Below are 13,927 nucleotides of genomic sequence, written 5' to 3'. Positions count from 1 at the left end.
GTAGCTTCAGATATTAGATTTTGGCCTGGCTTTTTTCGCAGAATACTATTTTCTGGTATCTAAAAGGGTTGGATTTATAAAATAATTTTTAGGGTCCCTAATAAAGTGTGGATTTTATAAAGAATATTTTTTGAGGTACCCAAAGAGGCGTGGATTTTATAAAGAATATTTTTTGAGGTATCCAAATAGGCGTGGATTTTATAAAGAATATTTTTTGAGGTTCCTAATAAGGTGTGGATTTTATAAAGAATATATTTTGAGGTACCCAAAGAGGCGTGGATTTTATAAAGAATATTTTTTGAGGTTCCTAATAAGGCGTGGATTTTATAAAGAATATTTTTTTAGGTTCCTAATAAGGCGTGGATTTTATAAAGAATATTTGTTGAGGTTCCTAATAAGGCGTGGATTTTATAAAGAATATTTGTTGAGGTTCCTAATAAGGCGTGGATTTTATAAAGAATATTTTTGAGGTTCCTAATAAGGCGTGGATTTTATAAAGAATATTTTGTGAGGTACCCAAATTGGCGTGGATTTTATAAAGAATATTTTGTGAGGTACCCAAATAGGCGTGGATTTTATAAAAATATATTTTGAGGTACCCAAATTGGCTTGGATTTTATAAAGAATATTTTTTGAGGTATCCAAATAGGCGTGGATTTTATAAAAATATATTTTGAGGTACCCAAATTGGCTTGGATTTTATAAAGAATATTTTTTGAGGTATCCAAATAGGCGTGGATTTTATAAAGAATATTTTTTGAGGTACCCAAATAGGCGTGGATTCTTGAAATAATTTTTTAGGGTTCCTAATAAGGCGTGGATTGTTGAAATAATTTTTTTAGGGTTCCTAATAAGGCGTGGATTGTTGAAATAATTTTTTTAGGGTTCCTAATAAGGCGTGGATTGTTGAAATGATTTTTTTAGGGTTCCTAATAAGGCGTGGATTGTTGAAATAATTTTTTTAGGGTTCCTAATAAGGCGTGGATTGTTGAAATAATTTTTTTAGGGTTCCTAATAAGGCGTGGAATAATTTTTTAGGGTTCCTAATAAGGCATGGATTCTTGCAATAATTTTTTAGGGTTCCTAATAAGGCGTGGATTCTTGAAATAATTTTTTTAGGGTTCCTAATAAGGCGTGGATTCTTGAAATATTTTTTTAGGGTTCCTAATAAGGCGTGGATTCTTGAAATATTTTTTTTAGGGTACCTAATAAGGCGTGGATTCTTGAAATAATTTTTTTAGGGTTCCTAGTAAGGCGTGGATTCTTGAAATAATTTTTTTAGGGTTCCTAATAAGGCGTGGATTCTTGAAATAATTTTTTTAGGGTTCCTAATAAGGCGTGGATTCTTGAAATAATTTTTTTAGGGTTCCTAATAAGGCGTGGATTCTTGAAATATTTTTTTTAGGGTTCCTAATAAGGCGTGGATTCTTGAAATAATTTTTTTAGGGTTCCTAATAAGGCGTGGATTCTTGAAATATTTTTTTTAGGGTTCCTAATAAGGCGTGGATTCTTGAAATAATTTTTTTTAGGGTTCAGTATATAACTTTAAATGCAAATATGTCAAGCATATTTTTTCCGCATAGATTCAGGATATAACTTTAAATGCAAATATGTCAAGCATATTTTTTTCCGCATAGATTCAGGATATAACTTTAAATGCAAATACGTCAAGCATATTTTTCCGATTTGTTTCAAGTATTGGAAATATGTTTCTCGATCTAAAAAATAAAAACAAGTAATTATTTCTAAACGGAATCAAATAAGAAAAAATATGTTAAAGCTAGTTGAACCTTTACCTTATTTTCTGTATCTCTTGATGGTCTTTTAAATGCTCAACAATTTGTTGTTCTACACAAGATTAGATAACCTACAATTACTTAACCGTTAACATCAAACCAAATCCCATCAGTCATCACCTTGTTTTGGATTTTCCAAACTCCAAACCAACCGTTTGATGGAGGAAATTGCCATATCATTCTCATTAATCAAATCTTAAGAACATTTTCGAAGAAGAAAAGGGTCACACAACAAGGGTACACCACCATACATTTACATAACATAACCTTCAAATAACCAGTCTCTTAAAATACAGGTAGATTGTAAAGAATCTGAATACTAAAAAGTAGAGAAAAAACTGAAGCAAACGAAGAAAAACTCCATAGAAATAAATGCAATTGCTTCTCATTTTCTTCTGGTTGGGGTCCTCAGCGCATATTCCGATTTTCCACATAAACGATTGATAACTGTGGCATTTACCCGCCAATAATGTTTGTTCTACCACCCGAAGAGAAGTGTGAAAGACATCAACGAGTTGTTTTCGTTATTCACTTAATAATTATTTCAATTATTAGACTCGAGAGGTTGCTTCATCTTCATTCTGGTATCAGAATGAAGAGCAACAACTTCGGCAAGTGGCATTAAAAGTATGCCAGTCGGATCGCATTAATTTTGCGGTTCATAAAAAAACTTGCGGTAGAAATAATGGCAAAGAAATGAAATAATGTATGAAAAAGGTCGTTTATGGGCCAGCGATGGAGGGAGGTGGAAGAGTAATAACACACACCGAAGAGGTTATTAACATCGTAAAGTGTTTAGATGGTTCGCAATGCCATGACAAAAAATATATATATTTTTTTAAAACGTGGATTTTTAAAATAATGTTTTTCTTGGTCCTAATAAGGCATGGATTTTAAAAATATATTTTTTTAGAGACCTGCATTTCCGTACTTACATAGCTGGCTTGTGACAGAACTTTCGTTCCATATGCCGAGCTTAAAAAAGATTTCCAGGCGCGCAGTGTTTCGACGGCGATATTAACCGTCAACGCAGGTCGGCCCATAGATCCTTCAGAGAATTTTTCTCTCAAAGAGTCCAAGAGCTGTATCATCCGCTTGCGTAAGTACCCATGCTTCAGATCCATATAACAGCACGGGTAGTATCAACGTCTTGTAGAGTGTGAGTTCGGTCTGGCGTGAGGTGGCCTTGTTTCTAAACTGCTTACTTAGACCATAGTAGCATCTGTTGGTCATCACTATCCTTCTCAGTTTACTGCCAGACCCACAGCTTCCAAATAAGGCGTGCATATTTAAAAGAATTTTTTTTCTTGGTCCTAATAAGGCGTGGATTTTTAAAAGAATTTTTTTCTTGGTCCTAATAAGGCGTGGATTTTTAAAAGAATTTTTTTCTTGGTCCTAATAAGGCGTGGATTTTTAAAAGAATTTTTTCTTGGTCCTAATAAGGCGTGGATTTTTAAAAGAATTTTTTTCTTGGTCCTAATAAGGCGTGGATTTTTAAAAGAATTTTTTTCTTGGTCCTAATAAGGCGTGGATTTTTAAAAGAATTTTTTTCTTGGTCCTAATAAGGCGTGGATTTTTAAAAGAATTTTTTCTTGGTCCTAATAAGGCGTGGATTTTTAAAAGAATTTTTTTCTTGGTCCTAATAAGGCGTGGATTTTTAAAAGAATTTTTTTCTTGGTCCTAATAAGGCGTGGATTTTTAAAAGAATTTTTTCTTGGTCCTAATAAGGCGTGGATTTTTAAAAGAATTTTTTTCTTGGTCCTAATAAGGCGTGGATTTTTAAAAGAATTTTTTTCTTGGTCCTAATAAGGCGTGGATTTTTAAAAGAATTTTTTTCTTGGTCCTAATAAGGCGTGGATTTTTAAAAGAATTTTTTTCTTGGTCCTAATAAGGCGTGGATTTTTAAAAGAATTTTTTTCTTGGTCCTAATAAGGCGTGGATTTTTAAAAGAATTTTTTTCTTGGTCCTAATAAGGCGTGGATTTTTAAAAGAATTTTTTTCTTGGTCCTAATAAGGCGTGGATTTTTAAAAGAATTTTTTTCTTGGTCCTAATAAGGCGTAGATTTTTAAAAGAATTTTTTTCTTGGTCCTAATAAGGCGTGGATTTTTAAAAGAATTTTTTTTTTTTTTGGTCCTAATAAGGCGTGGATTTTTAAAAGAATTTTTTTTTTGGTCCTAATAAGGCGTGGATTTTTAAAAGAATTTTTTCAGCTTCCTAATAAGGCGTGGATTCAAGATCCATAAAATAATGTGTATAACTTTAAATGCAAATACGTCAAAGATGTGACCTCCAATATGATTTCACAATCCTCCATTTTCTTGATGATCTAAATGATGTTCAGAATTTAGTATTCTACTTACTTGCATAACAACCCGCTTGAAGTCTTCTTGAATTTGTTTTTCATTCATTGTCGGCGGAATAGATGAACAATGGCCCGACTGTTTGAATGTCTTATTTGAATGGTTTGCTAAATTAAATGGTCCATAAGATATTGTAGCATTGTTCTATCACAACGCTGGCCAAATATGGCCTATGGAAGTTATTAATTTAATAATGATGTGTAGAAGATGTTGTAAAAACCCCCCATTCGAATTGGTGCTATTCTTCATAATAGAATCGGAATGTGTTCCAATGTGGTGTTACAATCTGAAAGGAAGTAAAGAAGATTATTTTAAATACCTCTAGTTGGATTGGTTTTTTATTAGCCGCTCTTACCTGGTTGCCTTCAAACATGTTTGATGCCAACATTTGGTTGTAAAGATCGTTTAGCTGGCTGGCCGGTTGGCTTATGGGATATGAATGAATGCATTGAACACGTTTTGTTGGTAACAACCATAATGCATTTTTTGATTTGTTGTTGTTGTTTTTGTTGAGTATTTTTGTTCTTGCATATTACAATGTGATTTTTGCATTTCGATAAGAATATTTAATTTTTTTGTGTTAACCAGCCACAATTCACTTGGCATTTCAACAGACAACACCAATTCGCTTTTTGCCACGTTAAGAGTAATTTGGGTCATTTTTATGCGGTTATAATTGGTGGTGTTGAATTGGAAAACGGGGATTTTGTAAAACAATTTTTTTCAATTTAATAAGCCGTGGATTTTTAAAATAATTTTTTTCGGGGTCCCAACAAGGCGAGGATTTTTAAAATAATTTTTTTCAATTTAATAAGCCGTGGATTTTTAAAATAATTTTTTTCGGGGTCCCAACAAGGCGTGGATTTTTAAAATAATTTTTTTTCGGGGTCCCAACAAGGCGTGGATTTTTAAAATAATTTTTTTCGGGGTCCCAACAAGGCCTGGATTTTTAAAATAATTTTTTTCGGGGTCCCAACAAGGCGTGGATTTCTAAAATAATTTTTTTCGGGGTCCCAACAAGGCGTGGATTTCTAAAATAATTTTTTTCGGGGTCCCAACAAGGCGTGGATTTTTAAAATAATTTTTTTCGGAGTCCCAACAAGGCGTGGATTTTTAAAATAATTTTTTTTCGGGGTCCCAACAAGGCGTGGATTTTTAAAATAATTTTTTTCGGGGTCCCAACAAGGCGTGGATTTTTAAAATAATTTTTTTCGGGGTCCCAACAAGGCGTGGATTTTTAAAATAAATTTTTTCGGGGTTTCAACAAGGCGTGGATTTTTAAAATAATTTTTTTCGTGGTCCCAACAAGGCGTGGATTTTTAAAATATTTTTTTCGGGGTCCCAACAAGTCGTGGATTTTTAAAATAATTTTTTTTCGGGGTCCCAACAAGGCGTGGATTTTTAAAATAATTTTTTCGGGGTTCCAACAAGGCGTGGATTTTTAAAATAATTTTTTCGGGGTTCCAACAAGGCGTGGATTTTTAAAGTATTTTTTTTCGGGGTCCCAACAAGGCGTGGATTTCTAAAATAATTTTTTTCGGGGTTCCAACAAGGCGTGGATTTTTAAAATAATTTTTTCGGGGTTCCAACTAGGCGTGGCTTTTTAAAATAATTTTTTCGGGGTTCCAACTAGGCGTGGATTTTTAAAATAATTTTTTTCGGGGTCCCAACAAGGCGTGGATTTTTTAAATAATTTTTTTCGGGGTCCCAACAAGGCGTGGATTTTTAAAATAATTTTTTCCGGGGTCCCAACAAGGCAACGTTGCCCTGGTCAAGACATTAAAATTCTGCTAGGAGATTTTAATGCAAAAATCGGTCGCCGTCGGAAAATTCAGCCTTCATGAAGAAACATCAGACAACGGCATGAGGATGATTGACTTCGCGGCAGTAAAAAACATGGTAGTTAGCAACACCAGATTCAAGCATCTCGATATACACAAGGTCACTTGGATTTCTCCCGATCGAACAACGAGAACAACAAATCGATCATGTTGTGATAGACGGAATACATTCCGCCAGTGTATAATAGACGTTCGATCGATTCGAGGAGCGAATATCGAGTCGGAGCACTACCTTCTAGCAGCCAAGGTACGCACCCGTCTTAATGCAGCAGGAAAAGTGCGATCTAACACAATACGGAAACTCGACGTCGAAAAGCTGCAAACACAACAGGTAGCCGAAGGCCTACTCCGCTAAACTTACCCAACTGCTTGAAGAAAGCACCCCCTTGTCCCGATAATAATATAGAAGCAAAGAATTGCCCACTCCCTACAAACTGCAGCAAAAGCAACACTTGGGTACCAAAGACCACTACGATCAGGAGTGTCGTAATTATAGTGATGTGAAAAACGCAGCGTATAGGGCAACCCTGCAGACAGTAGCAACACGTAATGCGATAGAGAATTATCGGGAGAAAAGGAGAGAGGAGAAACATAGAGAGAGTGAGAGAGAGAGAGAGAGAGCAAGAAAAACGTAAGCGTGAGCAAATCGAGATGTACAGGAGTCAGAATGAGGTCCGGAAATTTTACCAACGAGTAAAACCGAAGGCTTTGGTGCAGGCACATCCTCCTGTAGAGATGAGGAAGGAAACCTGGTGACAGATACAGTGTGCTGAGGATCTGGAAGGAGCATTTTGAAAAACTTCTGGTATCAAATAGTAGCGGTGAAGAGGATACCCCAGAACCAAAAACAGATGACGATACAAAGTGTATACCACCTAGCCAAGATGAAGTCAGAATAGCAATCAATCGGCTGAAGAATAATAAAGCAGCAGGGGCCGATGGATTACAAGCCGAACTAATCAAGACTGGTGGTCAGATGCTGGTCGGTTGCATGCACCAGCTTATTAGTACAATTTGGCGAGAGGAATGCATGCTCAATGATTGGAACCTCAGCATCCTGTGTCCCGTGCACAAAAAGGGAGCCAAGACGATATGTGACACCTATAGAGGAATTAGCCTTCTTCCCATCGCATATAAAGTGCTATCCAGCGTACTATGTGAACGACTGGTGATTGACATTATTGGACCATACCAATGTGGCTTCAGACTTGGCAAATCCACATTGACCAGATTTTCACTTTGCGCCAAATCCTGGAAAAACTCACGAAAAACACATCGATACATTCCACCTATTCTATCAACTATAAAGCCGCATTCGATAGCCATATCCGTTCATAGGTGTTTAAAGCCATGTCTACGTTCGGCATTCCTGCAAAATAATACGGCTATGCAGGATAACTTTAACTGATACAAGATCAGCAGTTAAAGTCGGAAAGGACCTCTCGGTGCCCTTTAATACCGAACGAGAATTCAGACAAGGTGACAGTCTGGCGTGTGATCTTTTTAACATCCTGCTGGAAAAGGTCATACGAGACGCAAAGGGGAACAGAAATGACACTATGTCCACCAAACAAAACCAGTCACTCGCCTACACCTATGACATCGACATAATGGGTCGAACATTGAGAGCGGTAACAGCCACCTTTGAAAAAATGAGAAGAAATCTACAAAAGTGGGTCTGGAAGTTGAGAACTACAGCTTCGAGGTAGTCAAAGATTTTATATACCTTATAAACGAATGACATCAGTTTTGAAATTCGGAGAAGGATAGTGATGGCCAACCGACGCTTCTATGGTCTGAGCAAACAACTCAAATGCAAGGACACCTCCCGCCAGACCAAACTTACACTCTACATAACGATGATACTACCCAGGAACGTACACAGGATTTCATTTCGGGGGGCCCGGTAGTACAAAATGAAAAAAATCGCTGTTGAGAACATAAATTTACTGTGAACAATTTTCATTTCGGGGAGGCCCGGGCCGCCCCCCCCTGCGTATGTCCCTGATACTACCCGTGCTGTTATATGGATCTGAAGCATGGGTACTTACGCAAGCAGATGAGGCAGCTCTTAGAGTGTCTGAGAGAAAAATTCTCCGAAAGATCTATAGGCCTGCGATCTGCGTTGACGGTGAATATCGCCGTCGAATGAACCATGAGTTGTAGCAGCTATTCTAGGACATCGACATTGTTAGACATATTGAACTGCAGCGACTACGTTGGCTAGGTCATGTTGTGAGAATGGATGAAGATGCCCCAAGCTGATGGTTCACGCAGAAGGGGAAGGCCACAAATACGATGGAAAGATCAAGTGGAGGACAACATTGCCGAAAATGGTCTTTAAAACTGTGCAAAAGACCGACGCGCCTGGAAATCTTTTCAAAGCTCGGCTTATGGAACGAAAGTTCTGTCACAAGCCAACTAAGTAAGTAAATATGGTCTTGAAAAACTAATTTAAAACATGTGTTGTTTAAAAAATCTGTCAAAGTTCTGCTTAGCTCTGTTGTTTTTCTTTATTTTAAGGGGTATAAATTTAGTATTAAAAAATTACCTTTGGCATTTGGTCCTCCGATCATCACTCACTCTCCCCATTACTGGATTGTTCATTTTCATTATTCCCAATATCGATGGCATTCTGGGTACCCTTACCCCGAAAATCATTTAGCAAACCAGGATCGATTAAATTCAAATTTGCATAGACATACTGGAAATCGAATTGTGGCACTACCTCCTCCACATCCGCCTTAATCGAACGCAAACCAATATGTGGCCTTAGAAAACTATCAGCCAATGGAAACCATTTCAATAGAATTTCAGGCCTCTCACCCCTTCGCGTGGTTTCCAAAATTCGCTTCCTCTGCTGCATATAGGTTATGCGGAAAATTTTAATTTTCTTTGCCACATAGGCAGCGGTCAGGCCATGACCCATTGAGGCGGCAATATCTTCTATGGCAGCATTACGTAGAGCTCTTGAGCGGTAATCTGGATCTTTTAAATCCCATAGGCATCTGTGTACACCATAAAGGCGTAAAAATTTCACCGAATGTTTCAAGGACCATTTACCCTCCAGCAAATCATCTTCCATAACGTTTTTATTACATGGCATCTTTTTCTCGGTTTCCATTTCTATGGGGTAAGAGGAATTCGTTGCGGATTCCATTGAAAAATCCTCACGAAATAGGGAAGACATTAGAGATTCATTCATGTTGGACATGGGCGCCACTGAGGGTAGGGGATTTTCGAAACGTTTTTCATAGTCCTCATAGTCGTCCTCCTCATGATCTGTGTGGTTCCTAGGTGGACTTTTCATTTCATCGAGATAAATGGTTTCAGGTTTTATTTCCCTTGGCTTTTCCCACAGCATTTCCGTTTCCTGCCACCATTTATAGGGGGGTTGATAGGTGGGATCTTGAGATATTTTTTCTCTCTCTTTGGTTACGGTCTCTTTCAGGATATGCCAGCGTTTTTCAATACTCTCCAAGGGCCATTGCATTTCTTGGGCTATTGTTTGCAGAGGAAAATTTGTTGAGCTCTTCCACGACTCTGATGTGTGTGTGCTGCATACTATGGGGTATTGTTTTAGGAGATTTATAAATTCCAACGAGGTCTCCAAGGTCCATTGTTTGGCTTTCGGAAATTCCTTTTTAATTTCCGAATCATTAAGTTTTTCTTCCTTCAAAATTTGTAATTGCTGTTGGAGATTTTCCTCCACCTGTTCCAGTTTGGGTTTTATGGCCTCCTCCGATCTAAGGTCGCTTTCTTCGTGACCCTCATTGAATTCATTATCATCCGAAAAATTTTCCATTTTAAGTTGGCAAGGCAATTCTCCAGCCACCAAATTATTTTCTCCCTTTCCCAAGGCCTTGTGGGGCAACAAAGGCCCCAATGTTTCCGGATTTATGGTAAAAACCACAGCATCTTCTAGGTCAGAGTCTGAATTACGAGCCTCCTAGAAAATAAAAAATATTTTCATATAAAATTCTCTTCAAAAAATTTTAATTTTGCCACCCACCTCCCCCTTCTGCCCCTTTTTGGGAACATTTCTCAAAAACGCATCGGCCAGGGCAAACCATTTCAACTTGGTTTTCGATCCCATGCCCAATTTCATACGCTGTTTAATGCGTTTCTTTTCATAACGATATGTGGCCCGAATAATATTAATTTTTTGTACAACCTGGTCCTTAGTAAGATGGCCTCCCATGGCAGCGGTTATATCCACCAAGGCAGCATGGCGCATTCGACGATTATTATTATCCTCATGCTCGACATCCCACAGGCAACGATGACCGGCATAGAAACGTAGCAGGCGTATGATTTCCGAAACTGGCCATTTATCACTTTCGGGAGCCGTAAAGGTCTCTATAGTGGGGTCGTACTTCGGCATCTCATGTTCCATGTTATTCAGAACCTGGAAGGGATTAAAAACATTAATTGGAAATGACCAAAATCCAATTGGATTATTTTATCAACCTTGTCCTCCATTTCAGTTGCGGTTCCGGTGATAACCTCACTTTCCTGCTCCTGATTCCCTGCCAATTTTCATAAATCCGCAGCGTCTTGTTGTGAGACCATCATTGTCTGAGACTAACGACTCTACGACTAATCTCTGCATGCCCTATCTTGTTTATTTTGTGATAAGATCAGAACAAACAGATCATGGCAAGGCAAAACAAAACGGCGGGGTTTCGGAACGAAGTTCAATGAAACAATTCATGGAATATAACTCTGGGAACTAGTTGCGGTACTATGGAGTGGATGAAATGCATCCAATTGGTCAACTCCCTTCAGCAGATACACAAATGCCATGCAAGTTTGCGGTTTCTGCATTTTGGTTCCTTTAATTCTTTATTGAAGTCTCCTCAGGAAGAATTATTTTGAAATGGACTCATTGCAAGCACCAGGGAATGCAATATCTTCTCAGAATAAAATTTAATAGCCTACTTGGATGCGAAAAATTCAAAAAAACTGCAGAAAAATCCAAATCCGTTTCAATTTTTTTTCCGATAACTTTGAGGTTATATTAATCGATAATAATATAGGGCGGGTTTACACGAGGGGTAATATGCTGCAAAAAAATGAGCTACACTGAAAAAAAACTCTTATTGAGGGATTGAAAAATATATTTTTTTTTAAATCCGCAACTTATTGGAAACCTAAGAATTAAGCTTTTATAAATCCGCACGTTATTAAGAAATTGAAACTGTTCTCTTTTAAACATCCACACCTTATTAAGACCCTGAAAAGATATTTTTTAAAAATCCGCAATTTTTTGAGATCCTGAAAAATATTTTTTTTGACATTTGCAGCTTATGAAGATTCTGAAAAAGCATTCTTTTAAACCCCCCTTAAAAAATATTTTTTTTAATAATCTGCACATTCTCTAGACCCTAAAAATATATTCTTTTAAAAATCCGCACATTATTAAAACCCTGAAAAAGTATTTTAAAAATCCGTACCGTATTAAGACCGTGAAACGGTATTATTTTAAAAATCTGCAGCTTCTCTAGAACCTTTTTTTAAAAATCCGCACCTTATTAAAACCCTGAGAAAGTATTCTTTTAAAAATACGCACCTTATTAAAACCCTGAGAAAGTATTCTTTTAAAAATCCGCACCGTATTAGGACCCTGAAAAAGTATTCTTATAAAAATCCGTACAACACTAAGGCCCCAAATCGTATTTTTTTAATAATCTCCACCTTATTAGAGGTCCCTAAATATACTCTTTTAATAATCTGCACCTTATTAGAGGTCCCTATATATAGTATTTGAATAATCCACGCATATTAGAGGTCTCTAAATATACTCTTTTAATAACCCAAGCCTATTAGAGGTCCCCAAAATATACTCTTTTAATAATCTGCACCTTATTAGAGGTCCCTATATATAGTATTTGAATAATCCACGCATATTAGAGGTCTCTAAATATACTCTTTTAATAATCCAAGCCTATTAGAGGTCCCTAAATATACTCTTTTAATAATCCACGCCAATTATAGGTACCTAAATATACTCTTTTAATAATTCACGACTATTATAGGTCCCTAAATATACTCTTTTAATAATCCACACCTATAAGAGATCCCTAAATATACTCTTCAAATAATCCACGCCTATTAGAGGTCCATAAATATACTCTTTAAATAATCCACGCCTATTAGAGGTCTCTAAATATACTTTTTTAATAATCCACGCCCACTTCGAGACCTTTAAAATTGTTCTTTTGAAAAATAACGCATATTGGAGACCTTTAAAAATGTTTTTTTAATTATCCATGACCGTTAAAAACACTCCTTTTAAAAATCCACGTCTATAGGGGGCCCCTAAAATATTCTTTTAAAAATCCTTCTTTAAATAGTCCCCTCCATTAACGATTAAGTCAATAAACGACCTTGTGATCCCTACACCATTGGATTGTTTTGTCAACAATTGTCATGTAGTACGCAAAAGTTGATCTATGAATCCCTATAAATTCAAAGTCAATTGGTTGACTTGCATTACTTCTCCCATCCCCCCCTTCGCAATAATTGTCTTGTCCATTACATCTCATTCGTAAATATTTGCCTATACGCTTTAAGTTCCTTCTTTATCAGACATTATTTCTTTCTCCCTCAGTTTTGTGACAGCTGGAACGTTTTTAATTTAGAGTCGGCGGAAAAGCTACACATCCAATCCAACACATCCGTGTGCAGAAGAAAAAACATAAAATATTTATAGTTTGTAGAAGAAAAAATAAAAATCGGAAAAAAATGTTTAAGAACAAAGAAGACGAGGGAACAACATGTAAATTGTAAAACCCAGATCTGTAAGCAACGCCTCCAGAGATACGACAAAGGCGTTGTAGCTCACACACAACTTCTAAGGCGAAAAAAAGAAGACAAAAAAACGCAAGGAAGGGGAGCAGCCTAATTGCAAAAAAAGTCCACACAGGAGGAAGAAAGAAAAAACTCGCCGACGCATAATAAAAGAAAAAAATCTGCCAACTGCCCTGCAGGAATCTATCCTAGGCTACCATTAAGGCAGCAATTTTAAGAATTCAGGGTTGCTGGAACCCAATTTTTATTTTGCAATTCAAAATACTATGGAAAACTTGACCAAGTTTTCCCAGATAACTGATAACAGTGCAGCAGCAGTAGCCTCAGCAGGAGCAACGTGTATCAGAGACTCTTCATTATCGTTGGGTATAACGTGTGCTGGGGGTGGTGGTGGTGCCGCTACAACAACAACAGCACTTGGCAGAAGCAGCAGTGGTGGAGCAAGTGGTGGTGTTGCTATTGTAAACCCCCCTAATATTTCAGCCCACACATCCACCTGGCTAGCCGCTTTGCATGTCAATAATAATAACAATGCCGATAAATCCTTTATCAACCCTAAGGACCCTCATCATCCGCAACAACAACAACAACGTCACCACCATCATCACCAACAAATATGTGGCAATAATAAATCAACAACATCGACGACATCATCTTTAAAGGCAAACGTATCGAACATTGCCAGCCATGCCTGGGAATGTGATAGCTGTGATATCTATCAGAAAAACAATGACAAAGAATCAGAATCATCGCCTTTATCATTGACAAATACGACAATGGGCCGAGTGGCATTGATTGAAGAGGATGAAGGTGGTGGTGCCGGTGGAGCTGATATTGCCAGCAATGACATTGGTGGGAATAAGGTGAACATTAATTGTATTTTTTATTTATTATTTTCATACCGGCAAAAAGGATATTTCTTTGTAGGGATGTGCAGGATATCGAAAGTAGGTCTTCGTGATGTATATTTAGAAACTAGTTTATTTTAAACTTTTTATCTGCATTTTAGTTCCACAACAACATCATCATCATTTAAGTCATGATTCATCATTACTGGACTTTTACTTTTATTGTTGTTGTTTTTGCGTCGTCTCTGCAAAACAATTCTTGTACAAT

At 37.0% G+C, this 13,927-nt stretch overlaps 1 protein-coding gene across 1 annotated transcript; it reads right to left on the bottom strand.

Moving 5' to 3' along the window:
• Window positions 1-8,581: 8,581 nt before the first annotated feature.
• Window positions 8,582-10,480, bottom strand: LOC133321809 (uncharacterized; the record flags this gene model as incomplete). Its single annotated transcript, XM_061530883.1, has 3 exons — window positions 10,469-10,480; window positions 10,011-10,406; window positions 8,582-9,947 (listed from the first exon to the last, which is right to left on the bottom strand). Coding segments are annotated over exons 1-3 (1,774 nt in total), but the record flags the coding sequence as incomplete, so codon positions are not given.
• Window positions 10,481-13,927: the final 3,447 nt, after the last annotated feature.

Source organism: Musca vetustissima, unplaced genomic scaffold (genome assembly GCF_032173495.1).
Source record: "Musca vetustissima isolate MV318-11 ecotype Yass unplaced genomic scaffold, APGP_CSIRO_Mvet_v1 utg2708, whole genome shotgun sequence".
Taxonomy (NCBI): domain Eukaryota; kingdom Metazoa; phylum Arthropoda; class Insecta; order Diptera; family Muscidae; genus Musca; species Musca vetustissima.
The sequence above is the reverse complement of the archived record's forward strand: the minus strand, read 5'-3'. Positions and strand labels throughout refer to the sequence as shown.